This window comes from Pleurodeles waltl, chromosome 6 (assembly GCF_031143425.1).
Source record: "Pleurodeles waltl isolate 20211129_DDA chromosome 6, aPleWal1.hap1.20221129, whole genome shotgun sequence".
NCBI classification, from domain to species: Eukaryota; Metazoa; Chordata; class Amphibia; order Caudata; family Salamandridae; genus Pleurodeles; species Pleurodeles waltl.
In genome coordinates this window covers 1,665,724,193-1,665,736,440 of record NC_090445.1, presented here as the reverse complement: position 1 = coordinate 1,665,736,440, position 12,248 = coordinate 1,665,724,193, and the positions used below count along the sequence as shown (strand labels likewise).

General features: G+C 45.1%; 1 protein-coding gene across 1 annotated transcript in view; it reads left to right on the top strand.

The window, feature by feature from the left end:
- The window catches only part of LOC138301807 (xenotropic and polytropic retrovirus receptor 1 homolog), a 151,645-nt gene that overhangs the window by 23,346 nt on the left and 116,051 nt on the right, over positions 1 to 12,248 (top strand). Inside the window, exon 3 of the mRNA XM_069242307.1 lies at positions 5,994 to 6,143. Coding sequence (XP_069098408.1) covers positions 5,994 to 6,143 — 150 coding nt within the window. The remainder of the gene's footprint in view (positions 1 to 5,993; positions 6,144 to 12,248) is intronic.

The following is a 12,248-nucleotide window of genomic DNA, read 5'->3' as shown; positions in this document are numbered from 1 at the left end:
CCCATGTTGTAAATTCTGGGGGAGGAGGTGGGGGTCCGACGCAAGTCTTCTGCACTGCGATGTTGTGCCTGGATACCATGGAACGCACCTTCCCCGTAGGTCGTTCCACCTCTTCCTGATGTCGTCCCGATTTCTTGGGTGCTGTCCTACAGCGTTGACCCTGTCCACTATTCTGCCCCATAGCTCCATCTTCCTGGCAATGGTGGTGTTCTGCACCTGTGCCCCGAACAGCTGTGGCTCTACTCGTACAATTTTCTCCACCATGACCCTGAGTTCATCATCAGAGAACCTGGGGTGTCTTTGCGGTGCCATGGGGTGGTGTGGGTGATGTGTAGGGTGGATTGTGTGGTGCTAAGTGTGGTGATGTGTATTGTTGTGTTGTGTGAAGTGTGTGCAAATATTGCTGGGTGACAGTGAATTGGGCGTCTGGGTGCTCGAATGTCTTTTCTCGGTGCGTGTTCACGAATCTCTAGGAGTGGAGGTTTGTGGGTGATGTGGGTGTGTATTTTATATTTAATAGGGTGTGTGGGAGTGGTGTGTGAAGGTGTCTCAGGTGTGTGTATTTTGAATTGTCCAATGTGGTTGTATTTTGTAAGTGTGTGTGTATTTTGAGTGCGGCGGTGTGTACCGCCAATGGAATACCGCGGTTAAAAGACCGCCGCGTGGATTTGTGTGTCGTGATAGTGTGGGCGTATTTCTGTTGGCGTGACGGTGGAGGTTTGGTCATCGCCAGTTTCTCGCTGCCCTTTGGTGTGGTGGACTTTTGTGGATGTCTGTATTTTGGCGGTTTGACTTTTGTGGGTCAGAATGACCGTGGTGGTTTACCGTGGCCGCGGCGGTGTTATGGCGGTCTTCTGAACGGCGGTAAGCGCCTTTTACCGCTGAGGTTGGAATGACCACCTTAGTCTTAGCAACTTGTAGACAAGTCGGACTTGTCTACAAGTTGCTCAGGCTTTGTTTCACGCCATGTTCTATCCAACACATGTTCCCAGTATAGACTCTTTATGCTCCTGTATATTGCACTGGAATCTTCCCAAACCCTAGGTAGCTCTGAGTTGATACATAGAGATTTTACAGAACACAGCCAAGGGGTAATGTAGATCTTGTCTGAAGAGATTAATTCCTGCATTGCTTGTTTATACGGCCTGAGCTCTATGTCTGTCCATATCCTGACCGAGTAGGCCAGTAGGTCAACACTTTAAGGCTGGCAACTTGGTCAATTTTCTTCATATTTAAATCCCACCTTAATGATACTAAAAGAGTACTTGATAGATTATTTTCTAAAGATCTAATGAACCTATTCTCCTTGATAGTTAGTCTTGATAAATCATACAAACCCCATATTTCTGCCCCGTCCAGTGCACCACCGAGAGCCACAGCTCGGTAAACCTCAAGCGCAGGGGAGACAGCTCTATTAATTGATAATCTATGCTTTTCATCAATCACAGATGACCTCTGGGACAAGGGGACATTACTTTTTTTTGTAGTTGAAGATTCCAAGTACGTTTTTCTGACAACCTGACACCCAAGTTATCAAAGCTCTTTACTCGCTCTGTTGGGGTCCCATCAATAGTCAAGGTGTTTCTAAAGGAGCAATGAGGTTTTATAACCATTAATTTAGACTTCCCTGCATTGATTTCAAGAACTCTACGTTTACTGAAATCAACAAACTGATCAAGCAAATGCTGTAACGCCATGGGATTGTGCGAGATCAGCCGGGTGTCGCCTTGATCCTTCTACTTCACCAGGGTGTACGTATCAGTATAAAGTCTAATTAGAAAATTCAGGGGACATGAGGCATCCCCAAACTATCTAGCACCACCCAGAGGATATGCCGCGGTACTAGATCGAACGCAGCTCTCATGTCCATTAAGGGCACATATAGATGTTCTTTCTTAATCGTGACATATTGCCAGCAAACTGTCATAAACCAGAACATTTGGTCCACTGACCTCGTCTTTTCTCAAAAACCCTCCTGACAGTGAGATAGTACATAGTTATTGGTCATACACTCCTGGATCCGGAATAAAACTTGGTGACAAAAGATCTTCTGGGAGCTGTTGATTAAGCTAGTTGGTCTGTAGTTAGCAGGGATATCTCTAGCCCCCTTTGGGAATAGGGACAACAATTGCCCCTCAACAAGTATCAGGAATGTCTTGAGAGACTGCACTTGTTAACATATACAAGTATGGAAATCAGATGGGATGCTCCAAGTAAACTAAATCAGCATATACAATGCGGAGCAGAGGCTTTCTCTATTTTTGTGTGTAAAAGAGTAGATCTAGTTTCCACAATAGTAAACATTACTGGGTGGTTCTTAGTAAGAATAAGCTTGTCTTTAGCCAAAGAGGAAGTCAATGTAGTCACCTTTGTTACGGAAACATCTACCCAACTATTTTCACATTCGCAGTCAGTGGCGGGCGGTAATTTTAGGAGGGAGGGGGTCGGGCGGGAAGTACACACATTCATTCATTCACACATGCCCGCCCGCCCGACGCACATCCATTCACAACACTCATCAACATTCAAACATACATGCACGCACCAAACATTCATTTAAAAAACACACACAAACACCTACCTTCAGCTCGAAGGTCCCAGGAGGGTTGGGACTGCTGCCACCTCTCTCTGGCTGATCTTAGGTGGAGTAGTGTGGCACAATGGCTAGAGCGGCAGACCCTAATGCAGAGATCTTGCCCGGGACCAGTGTTCAATTCCCGCCTTGGTGGGTCTTGGGCTCAATTCCCTTGGACCAGATAATTCTCGCCTCTGTGCCTAATCTAATTAATGGTCCCACTCTGCAACTCTGGGCAATAGCTTGCTTAATATCCACAACAGCCATGACAGCGCTTGGATGCCTGGCTTCACCCTGGAGGTTGCCCAGGAGTGGGCGCCTCACAGAGAAAAGCCAGGAGGGGTTCCACAGCGGTATGTGTACAGTGCCTTGAGACCCTAATGGGTGAGTAGTGCCCTATACAAGTGCAAAGTTTAAGTTTAAGGCAGCAGTCCCAACTTTGTCACAGAGTGGGATGGGGTCAATGAGACTGCTGACCCCACCCTGTGACGAGGTTTCACTGATTGACACTCACCCTAGGCGCTTCAGGGCTTAAACCTGAAGCACCCAGGTCGGAGTCAATGGGTGATGCTTCCCCTCGTCACTGAGGGGGAGGGCCTCAAGGCACGTTTGATGAGCCGAGAAGGTCACGCCCATAGGAGCTGTGACCTCTTCAGCCCAGCAAAGTTCAGCTCAACCAGCCAGGAGCATGCGCAAATCGTGCAAGTCTCGCTCCTGGCTGCCTGAGCTGAACATGAAGAGTGTCTGTCAAGCTGACCTTTGATCAGCCTGACAGACACTCTTCATGAGGGGCAAAAGGTGGGGGGGGCATGGCCCCTCCGCCCTAAAGGACGGGCCGCGGCTGTTTTCTATACAAAGCCTTAAAATGTTCTACCCAGCATTCAACAGGGACAAAAACAACAGAAACTGATTCATCGTACCCGTTACCCACCGACACTATCTTACAGAAGTTTGCAAAATCGTGTCCCCAGGGCTTCCAATATCTGTACCCATTGTGATTCTGCCCATATTTTGTTTTGCCCTGAACAACAAGCCTTATACGTCTTCCTGGAACCGGAAAATGAGTTGGCTGAAGCTCATTAAAAAAACTGGGATATGCAAAAAAAACTAAGCAAAGGGGGATTTGTTTTTTTTGTCACCAGCATTTTTTTAAAAATCATTACTTTCCAAGAGAGTAACCCCACACTGCAACGATATGAAATATACATAGATACTTTACCAAGACATGTAACAGAAGTTGAAAACAGGTCTCTTTGTAACTGAATTCACATTATAAGTCACTTACATACATATGAATAAATAAATGTATTAATATATATGTTCTTTGGCTCTTTCGAGTGCTTCTGTAGAGTGGCTCCTGTTTTCGATTTTGCCTCTGGACATAAAATTGATTTAGGTTGGACCTTCCTAGAGATTCAAATTCAGAGATTTCGAAATAGAACAATAATAAATAATATTTTTTATTTGGTCCTTTTTAGAACAGTGTTTCAGTCTCCGGATGGTGCAAAGACCATGGACTAATATTGCACAATTTAATGATATTCTATGTATCCATCTTGGAAGAATCGAAGGCTGAGTTGATTCTGGCAGCATTGAAACTGGTGACTCTCAGGTCACAGCAGACATGAGCAGCAGGCATTTAGCTCACTGTGCTGGTGAAAAGGACACAGGTGCAGGTGCAGGTGCATAAAGAAACTAATCCCATGGTACCCAGTTTGAGGCCAAAAGAGGGAAATTAAGATTGCAAAACACATCAATAGACAGAAAAAGAAAGATGCCCAAACAATGAAAGCAAATGTTGAAACAAGGTTATAAGTGAACAGCAGAAGGAAGAGAGACAGATGTAATGACAGCTGCATAGGAGACGTGTGTCATAAGACGAGTGGATGAACTAGTAGGAGGGCATTTAGCAAGAAAAGGTAGCTCAGCAGTTCAATGCATCTGTTGCAAAAGTTGCCTTTCGAGCTGAAGGTCATCAGCCTGAATCTTGGCAGGGCTGACTCAAACTTTTATCATTCTGAGGTTGGTAAATTTAGTAGGATTGAAGTTGAAAATAACCATGTCTGTCACAAAACTGGTAAATTCTGGTACATGAAATGAAATAATAATACTAATAATACTATTATTAATGATAATATTTTTGCAGTTGACATGCATATGAAGTTATTGGGTAACAAGATAGGGATGAGGTGTATGCCTAACTTTTCATCAGAAACAAAGATTTTCAGATGTGTCTAATGAAAATGTTTTGCAGATGCAAAGGAAATGAGTATGAAAAACAAGAGACCCAGCCTGCAAAAAAAATAAAAAACTTAAAAGACCCGGATTCCCTCAAGAGAAAGCTTGTGAACGCTCTGATTGGGATCAACATAGAAATTATCCCTCCTAATTTTGCATACATTGAGATCTCTAAGTATATGTTTCTGTCATCATGCAAATCCTGATTTGTATGTTACATGTATAATGTAAATTGTCTATGGAAGTATCATATTACGTAAATATTGTGTTCTTATTATCGCTTACAAAGATATCATCCTATTGGGTGTAGATGTTCCATTATTATCTCAAATGATGCAACGTTATTTTTTTGTAAGCAATATTAATACACAATAGGGGACATTTAAGAAAAGTGGTGCTGCTCAACTTTTCTAGCGCCCCCTTACCGCCACCATGTGTGCGCCATATTTAATATATGGCACACCATGGTACGGCGTAGTAGCAATAGCGTCGAAATTTTTTACGCTATTTATGCACTTTGCTAGTTCTGCAAAGTACATAGAGGCCCATTTTAATAAATGGCGTGCCTCCTCTTAATGCCTGCTCAGAGCAGGCATTAAAAAATGCTGCAAAAAAATGGTGCAAAGAATTGTGCCATTTTTTTCAGCCCTCCTATTGGGGGAACGCCCCCATTGCGCCACATTATACCTGGTGCAGGCATAATGTGGTGCAAGGGGTTACAAAGTGGTGCAATGCATGTATTGCACCACTTTGTAAATATCGCGCTGCATTTTTACCATTCGATTGTCACACTAACGTAAAAAAATGATGCTAATGTGGCAATATATTACGCTAGGCCCTCTTAAATCTGGGTCAGTATTTCCATCGATGATGTCCTACACCTTGTAGGTGTAGGTTTGCCCATAGTCACCTATTTAGGCCCGTATTTATACTTTTTTTGCGCCGCAGTTGCGTCGTTTTTTGACTCAAAAACGGCGCAAACTTGCAAAATGCCATTGTATTTTGTAGGTTTGCGCTGTTTTGCGCCAAAAAGCGGCGCAAATGCGGCACTAAAAAAAGTATAAATACGGGCCTTAGTTTGGTTTATCACCAGCTGTAGAACCAAGCTGCATTGCATTGAAGGTTTTTATACTTCTACATAGCTGTTTTCCTAAAACACATCATGTATGTTTTCTCTTAGAATCTGAACTACATGGGATTTCACAAAATAACCAAAAAGCACGACAAGCTGTTTGGGGTATATCGGGGATCTGAGTGGACAGCGGCGCATGTGGACACCTCACCTTTCCATACGAGCAAGAAGAATGATCAGCTAATCCAAGACGTGGAGGTGGGCCCGGGCTAGATGCAGCTGTGGAGGCGGGATTCTAGAGCAGGGGTTCCCAACCTGTTGACTAATTAACAGATTACTAAAGTGTATATAAATAAAGTAGCTAAATGTAAAATTTAAAAATTTAAAATGCATTGTGAATGTCAAGAAATATGAATTTGGAGGCTAAAAATTAAATTTGTGTCCTAGACTGAATCATGGAACCAGTGCCGGTGCATCAAGCAGAATGTAGTATGGACGATGTGTGCCTTCAGCTGAATTTAGAAAAGCTCCAACCTTCCTACTAAACTGATTATTATTTTTTTTTTAATTTAATTTGTTTTCAAATGAAAAAAAAGTGTTATCAATTGTGTATGATTCATGCTTGTTTCTCTATTTTTGAGTACTGTTTTACGGTTCTAATCGACAATGTTTAGGCTGGGGTCCCCGGTTTCCAGTAATGACTCAGTGCAGGGGGTCCCCAGATTCCAATAATGCTTCAACGGGGATCTCGGGGTTCCAGTAGTGATAAAGTGAGGGTCCACAGAAGTCAAAAGGTTAAGAACCAATGTTCTAGAGAATACATGGCTATGACACCTACATGATATTGGACTCCTCAAAAAATTTTGGGTGTTTTTCCACTGCTTTATAATTTGCAATCTGCAATGAACAAAGAAGAGAAGACTCTCACACAAGTTATTTGAGTCAACGTGTTTATGTCTTTTGGTCAGGTCCAGTTCTAGACTCACTTTAGGCTCCTGGTTAAACAGCATTTAAACGACTATTATCATTTCTGCAGCTTGGAAGTTAAGCAGCAAATGAGCACCAGTTACATTACACAACAACACATTTATTTCTTGGTAGGTACGGGGATATTAAGCGATTTGCCCAAAACCACAGGATTTTGAGCCGACATCATGACTCGAACCTTGTTCTCATGGTCCAAAGTCGGCAGCTCTGGCCGTTATCCCCCATCTTTTTTGTTAAAATGCAGCACTTGCTTTCTAAATCATGGTGTACTGGTGTAAACATCTTACAGTGATAAAGTCTGAGAGAACAATGAAACGGAAAGCATACGGATTAACCCTTAAATAATTGCATTTACTGGAAAAATAATTAGCCCTACCATGGCATGAGCCAGGGGAATAACATATTTAATCTTGGAAGACACTCTTGTAGACTTGTAGGTTCATTGTATCTCAAAACAGGGTGAAGGAATGCAGTAAAAAAACTCCAGGACATTTAAAATAACTAAAAAAGCCCTATTGGGAAGGAACATGGGGAGAACCCTCTATCAGAGGGAGAGGAGTTTTAACAAACATGAATTGTTTGAGGATTTTCGTTGTTACATGTAAAATGTAGCCAGTTTAGTGGGGTCCTGGCATTCCCTGGTGAATCACCGCTCAACATATTTTCAGATTCCTGTGTGAATTTAACTTCCTGCACCACTTCAACCGATAAGGGGGATGCTTTGCCAGCAAAGCAGTATGCTGAGCAGGGGCCATGAGTTTTTTTGGCCCTGTACTTACTTTTCTGCTTTACTCAAACAAAACTTCCAAACCAGGAGATGATTTTAGTAAAACACAAAAAGATATGGCTCTGAAACATAGGGAGGCTTTCAGCTGCGGCTCCTCTGTTATGACGGTGGAGCGTTGCCCCCCCTGCTGTGAGCCAGCAGAGGGAAAGTGAATAATAAAATGCTAATAAAACTATTTTATTATCATTTTATTTTTGGTAGGGTCCTAGAGCTCACTGACACTAGGGCAGGGCATGTCCATGATGGCAGCAGGGGGAGTCGGAGTTGTGCGCACAGTAAGTGCGCATGTCGGTTTGGGCAGCTGGAGAAGCTCGGCTGGTTATATGTCGGAACCACGGGTGCCTAAACCACCCGTGGCTCAACAACAAGGTCGGAACAACGACCTCGTTCTAAACACTAATGCCTTTACCACGAATGCGTTTACAACGATTTTACCGTTGTAAATGCATTCCTGGTAAAGGCATTACCAATCAGCATGCACAACCCAGCATGCTTCCACCCCAGCCCCCCACCGAACCCCTTAAACCTAAACCCTGACCCCCCCTAAACTCTAATCACCCCCAGCCCCCACCCCAAAAACTAAAAATACCCTGAGTCCCCAACCCCGCCCCTAAAACCTAAACCCTGCCCCCAAACCCTAATCACCCACAGCCCCCGCACCCTCCCTGCCCCCCAAAACAGCCCCAGTCCCAGCCCAACTTACCTCCTCCTTCACTGCGTCCACTCCAAGTCCCTTCTGTACCTTAACCACACATGTACGTTGTTCAGACATGCGTGGTTAAGGTACCGAAACCAGGGAGTCGTGGAAAACGAAAGCGCTGTTTCCCTTTCGTTTTTCATAACCTTGTGGTTCCGGACTCGTTCTTCCGGGTGTTTCCCAGCTCGGCTAAACCAACATGATCATTTAGATCTCTCCATCAGGCTGTGCTGCAACAGCTGGGTGGAGAAGAGGCACAGGCTCCCAGGCCCTGAGCGAGCGCTAAACGAGCCTGCTCAGGCCAATCACAGCACTTCTTTCATGCTGGTAAACAGTGTGGCCAGCATGAGAGCAGATTTTTGATTGGCGGTTGGGAGCCTGTGCTGTGTGCACCACTACTGCAGAATTGGGACCGGAAACAGCCGGCAGCCGGCAAGTAAGTAAAATTTTATTTTATTTACCCCCCAAACCCTCATTTCCACACCCTCTGCCCCCCCAACCCACTTACAATCACCAGCAGCCGCTGCTGGAGCCTTTTCTGCCTGGAACCACCATACTTCTCATGTTCGAGCAAGGCAGGGAAAATCAATGGTCAGTGATAGTCACCATGAATATAATTTAGGGGCCGCCAGTGGTCGCAGCTGCGACCCCTGGGTTGCCCCTTGCTACTCCTGGCACTGTCTTTGCAACCGCGGGCCTCAGCGGTGACAAAATCAGTGCCAGGAGTACAATGGCAGTGCATCCTTCCGGACGTCGGGTGAGGCTCCTTTCTCAATGTTTTCCCTCATTTTGTATTACATTAAGAGTAAACAATGTTTAATTATTCTGTATTAGTGTAATAGAAATACAATGAGCTGGACTAAGGCCCTCCCTGGCAGCTGAGGTAAGTAAAAAAGTCTTTAAATGCATGTTGTGTGTGTGCTTGAGGATGAGTGTGGGTTTGTGTGAGAGAGAGCGGCTGTAAGTGTGAACGTGTGTACGTGTAAGGATGTGTGTGTGAATGAAATTGAAGGTCAAAGAGGGTGTGATGTCACTGACGCTACCCCTGGCATTTTGGTGAACTGACGTTCATGATAGTCACCTCACCCTATCAGGGCCTGGCTTTAGTGCTGGTGGCACCCTGTGCAACAGTTTTTTTTGTGGCACCTCTTGCCCCATGACCACCTCCTTGGATTCACTCACTACCACCAGGAAAATGTGCCCCCATCTCTCCATATCCCCAAACATTCATTTGTTTTAAAGCACTTGTAAAGGCTGGCTTTAAAAATCCACTCGGCTGTCCACATAAAATATAGTTCTGTTCTTTGCAGCAGGGATATTAACCCTTTATGCTACTTTTGGCGAGTCAAACCTGCTACTAGACAAAACTCCCATCTCTCTCTCCCCAGCAGGAACTTTAATCACAAGAGGTATCTTGACAATTTAATTGTTTCCTGAAGGCTGGACGAACAAGAAACTTTTCAGCAGGTGCTTTTAAATCACAAGTTTTATAAGTTATTGCTAAACACAGCGCCCCCCCCTGAGGTCAGCGCCCCCCAATCCAGGTCAGCACCATGTGTGGCCGCACCGTTCGCACAGCCCTAAAGCCGGCCCTGCACCCTATATAAGTGTGGCTGACCGACACTGTGACCATGCGACTGAGTGGCACATGGGCTGCCATATCAAGATTTGCCACTGCTGGAGCGAACTGATATTCCACCAATAGAAACTCTGCTGCTCTCTCACCTCTACATGGGATGGGTGAACGGCAAGGTTGGCGGTCTGAACATCTGCCTTTTTTGGCAAATGCCCCACTCATACCAGCTTTTAAAGGATTCTCTGGAAGTGAAAGGTCTACCAGCCCTTCATTGGTTGTTATCTTCTTCCAGGTGAAGCACGTACTCGGATTCCTCTGTACACCCATCACCCAGGTCTGTCAATGGAAACCACTGGCTTTCCATCCTGTCCTAAAATGAATGAGGTCCTGAACAGGTGTTATGGCCAGTCGGCCGTACCGGCATCTGTTCCATGCCGCATACTTCTTTCCTTCACCATCACTCATCTCCAGAACGGCCTTGGTACCACTGAGGAGCAGGCGATCGAGCAGAGATGCTGCAGTGGCAACCTCGGTTAACCTCAGCAAATCGCATTTCAGTCGGATTGGAAGCTGCCTTCAGTCACCTCATTCTAAATCCTTCAGCTTCAGGGTGTTTCTAAAGTTTTCTTCTTCAGCCAGCACCTCCCTCTCTCGCATTCTCCATCAGAACTATCATTGTCCCTCTAATACCTTTCCATATCCATTTCGCATGTTGTACTCTGATGTTCTCATTCTCCGGCTCTGTCTTTAACTCAAGCGCCTTTATCTCTAGAGGCCAGCAATGGGAACCAGTGGGTTCAGGTGATTTAAATTCTGGATTCTTATGGGATCCTTTCGGGCACAAGGAAACCTCCAGTTGGATGGTTGTTCTGCTTGCATTGATGTCATGTTATGTCATGTCATGTTATGATTATATGTGAGCATGCATGTCACCCAGGAGGATATCCAGATGCTCAAGCAAAACGACCGGACTATGCTGGCCGAGCCTATGGTCTTAGTAAAGATACAGGACTTCAGTTTCTTGCAGAACTCAGGGACTGAGGAGGCAACTCTGATGTGCAGGGGGAAGTCATTCTAGGCTTTGGGGTGAGGTATGATAAAGCGCTCTGCGGACGTGGCAGATGTGTGCGAGCAGGAGGCTGGCCCATTGGCTTTTAGTTTTTTAGTTCTGAGAAGGATTGTCATTCTGGCCTATCTGGAGCTGATACCTTTGTACTGTGGAGGGATGTGCAGGTGAACGCTCTCGGTCGCCGGGTAGGGCAGCCTCTCCACTGGATTAAACAAGGATATCTGCACCATTGTTTGCCCATTGCCAGAAATATTGGTTTGCTCATCATGGAGAAAGTGACCACTTAGCAGCAGCCTTCCTCTGTGCTGTTGTTGGGTGTAAAACCAAATTCAAGCTGATTCTGGGACTGCAATGTGGGACTGTCAGGAATTGTAAACTAGACAGCTATATACTTCCAAAACTAGACAGCCTGGTATTCAGCAACCCCGTCAGCCAGCATGGCCTGCAGCAACGTCTGCAAAAAAGATCTGGAAAGAACTTTTTTTCCTTCTTTTACAAATTGTGCATGCACATGTCCCAGTCCAGGGTGAGCCTGATGCACTACAGAAACTTACGTCAGAGAAGAACATTCAGGGACTTTGTTCAATGTGGAACAAATCTGGTTGCCAATTGATGGCACAGGCCGCATACATCAGAGGCGGCGCATATTTCAAGTTTCTACGGAAAACCATTTGAGGTCATTTGTCACCGAGAGACTCTGCTCTTTTTCGGGATGGGACAAACATATTTGACATCATTTGGTTTCTTTCGCTGCTGCGGGATGCGGATCATGTCTGCTCGGTAATTGATGTTGCCTCTAATCAAATTGATTTCCATTGAAATGAATTCCCTCTTCCCTCCTCGCCGCAGTGATGTCGGCGTCAGCCCGGGCTGTGCCTCGGCACAGACGTGTAATCAAAGGATGAGATGCAGATCGCTCTGTGTTACTTTTCACTGAATCAAATTGAAGCTGAATTGCAGACGTTTTAAAAGGCACATCCTGCCCCTGTTTTTTTTCCTCTGAGCAGGCGGTGCGAGCCCAGGCAAGGCCATCACATCACCTCCAGAATTAATCTGCCTTTTAGCAAACAGCACGACTATAGATTACGTTGCCCTATGCGTCAGATGCTCTTATTTCAATTTCCAAACTGAAGCAAAAACATTTTTTGTTCAGAATGTGAATGCTTTAGCAGTCTGCTAGAGCCTGCCTTGTTGCGGCTATTAGCATGTATCCAGGTCAGTTTAGAGACTTTCTTCTTCTCTGGAAT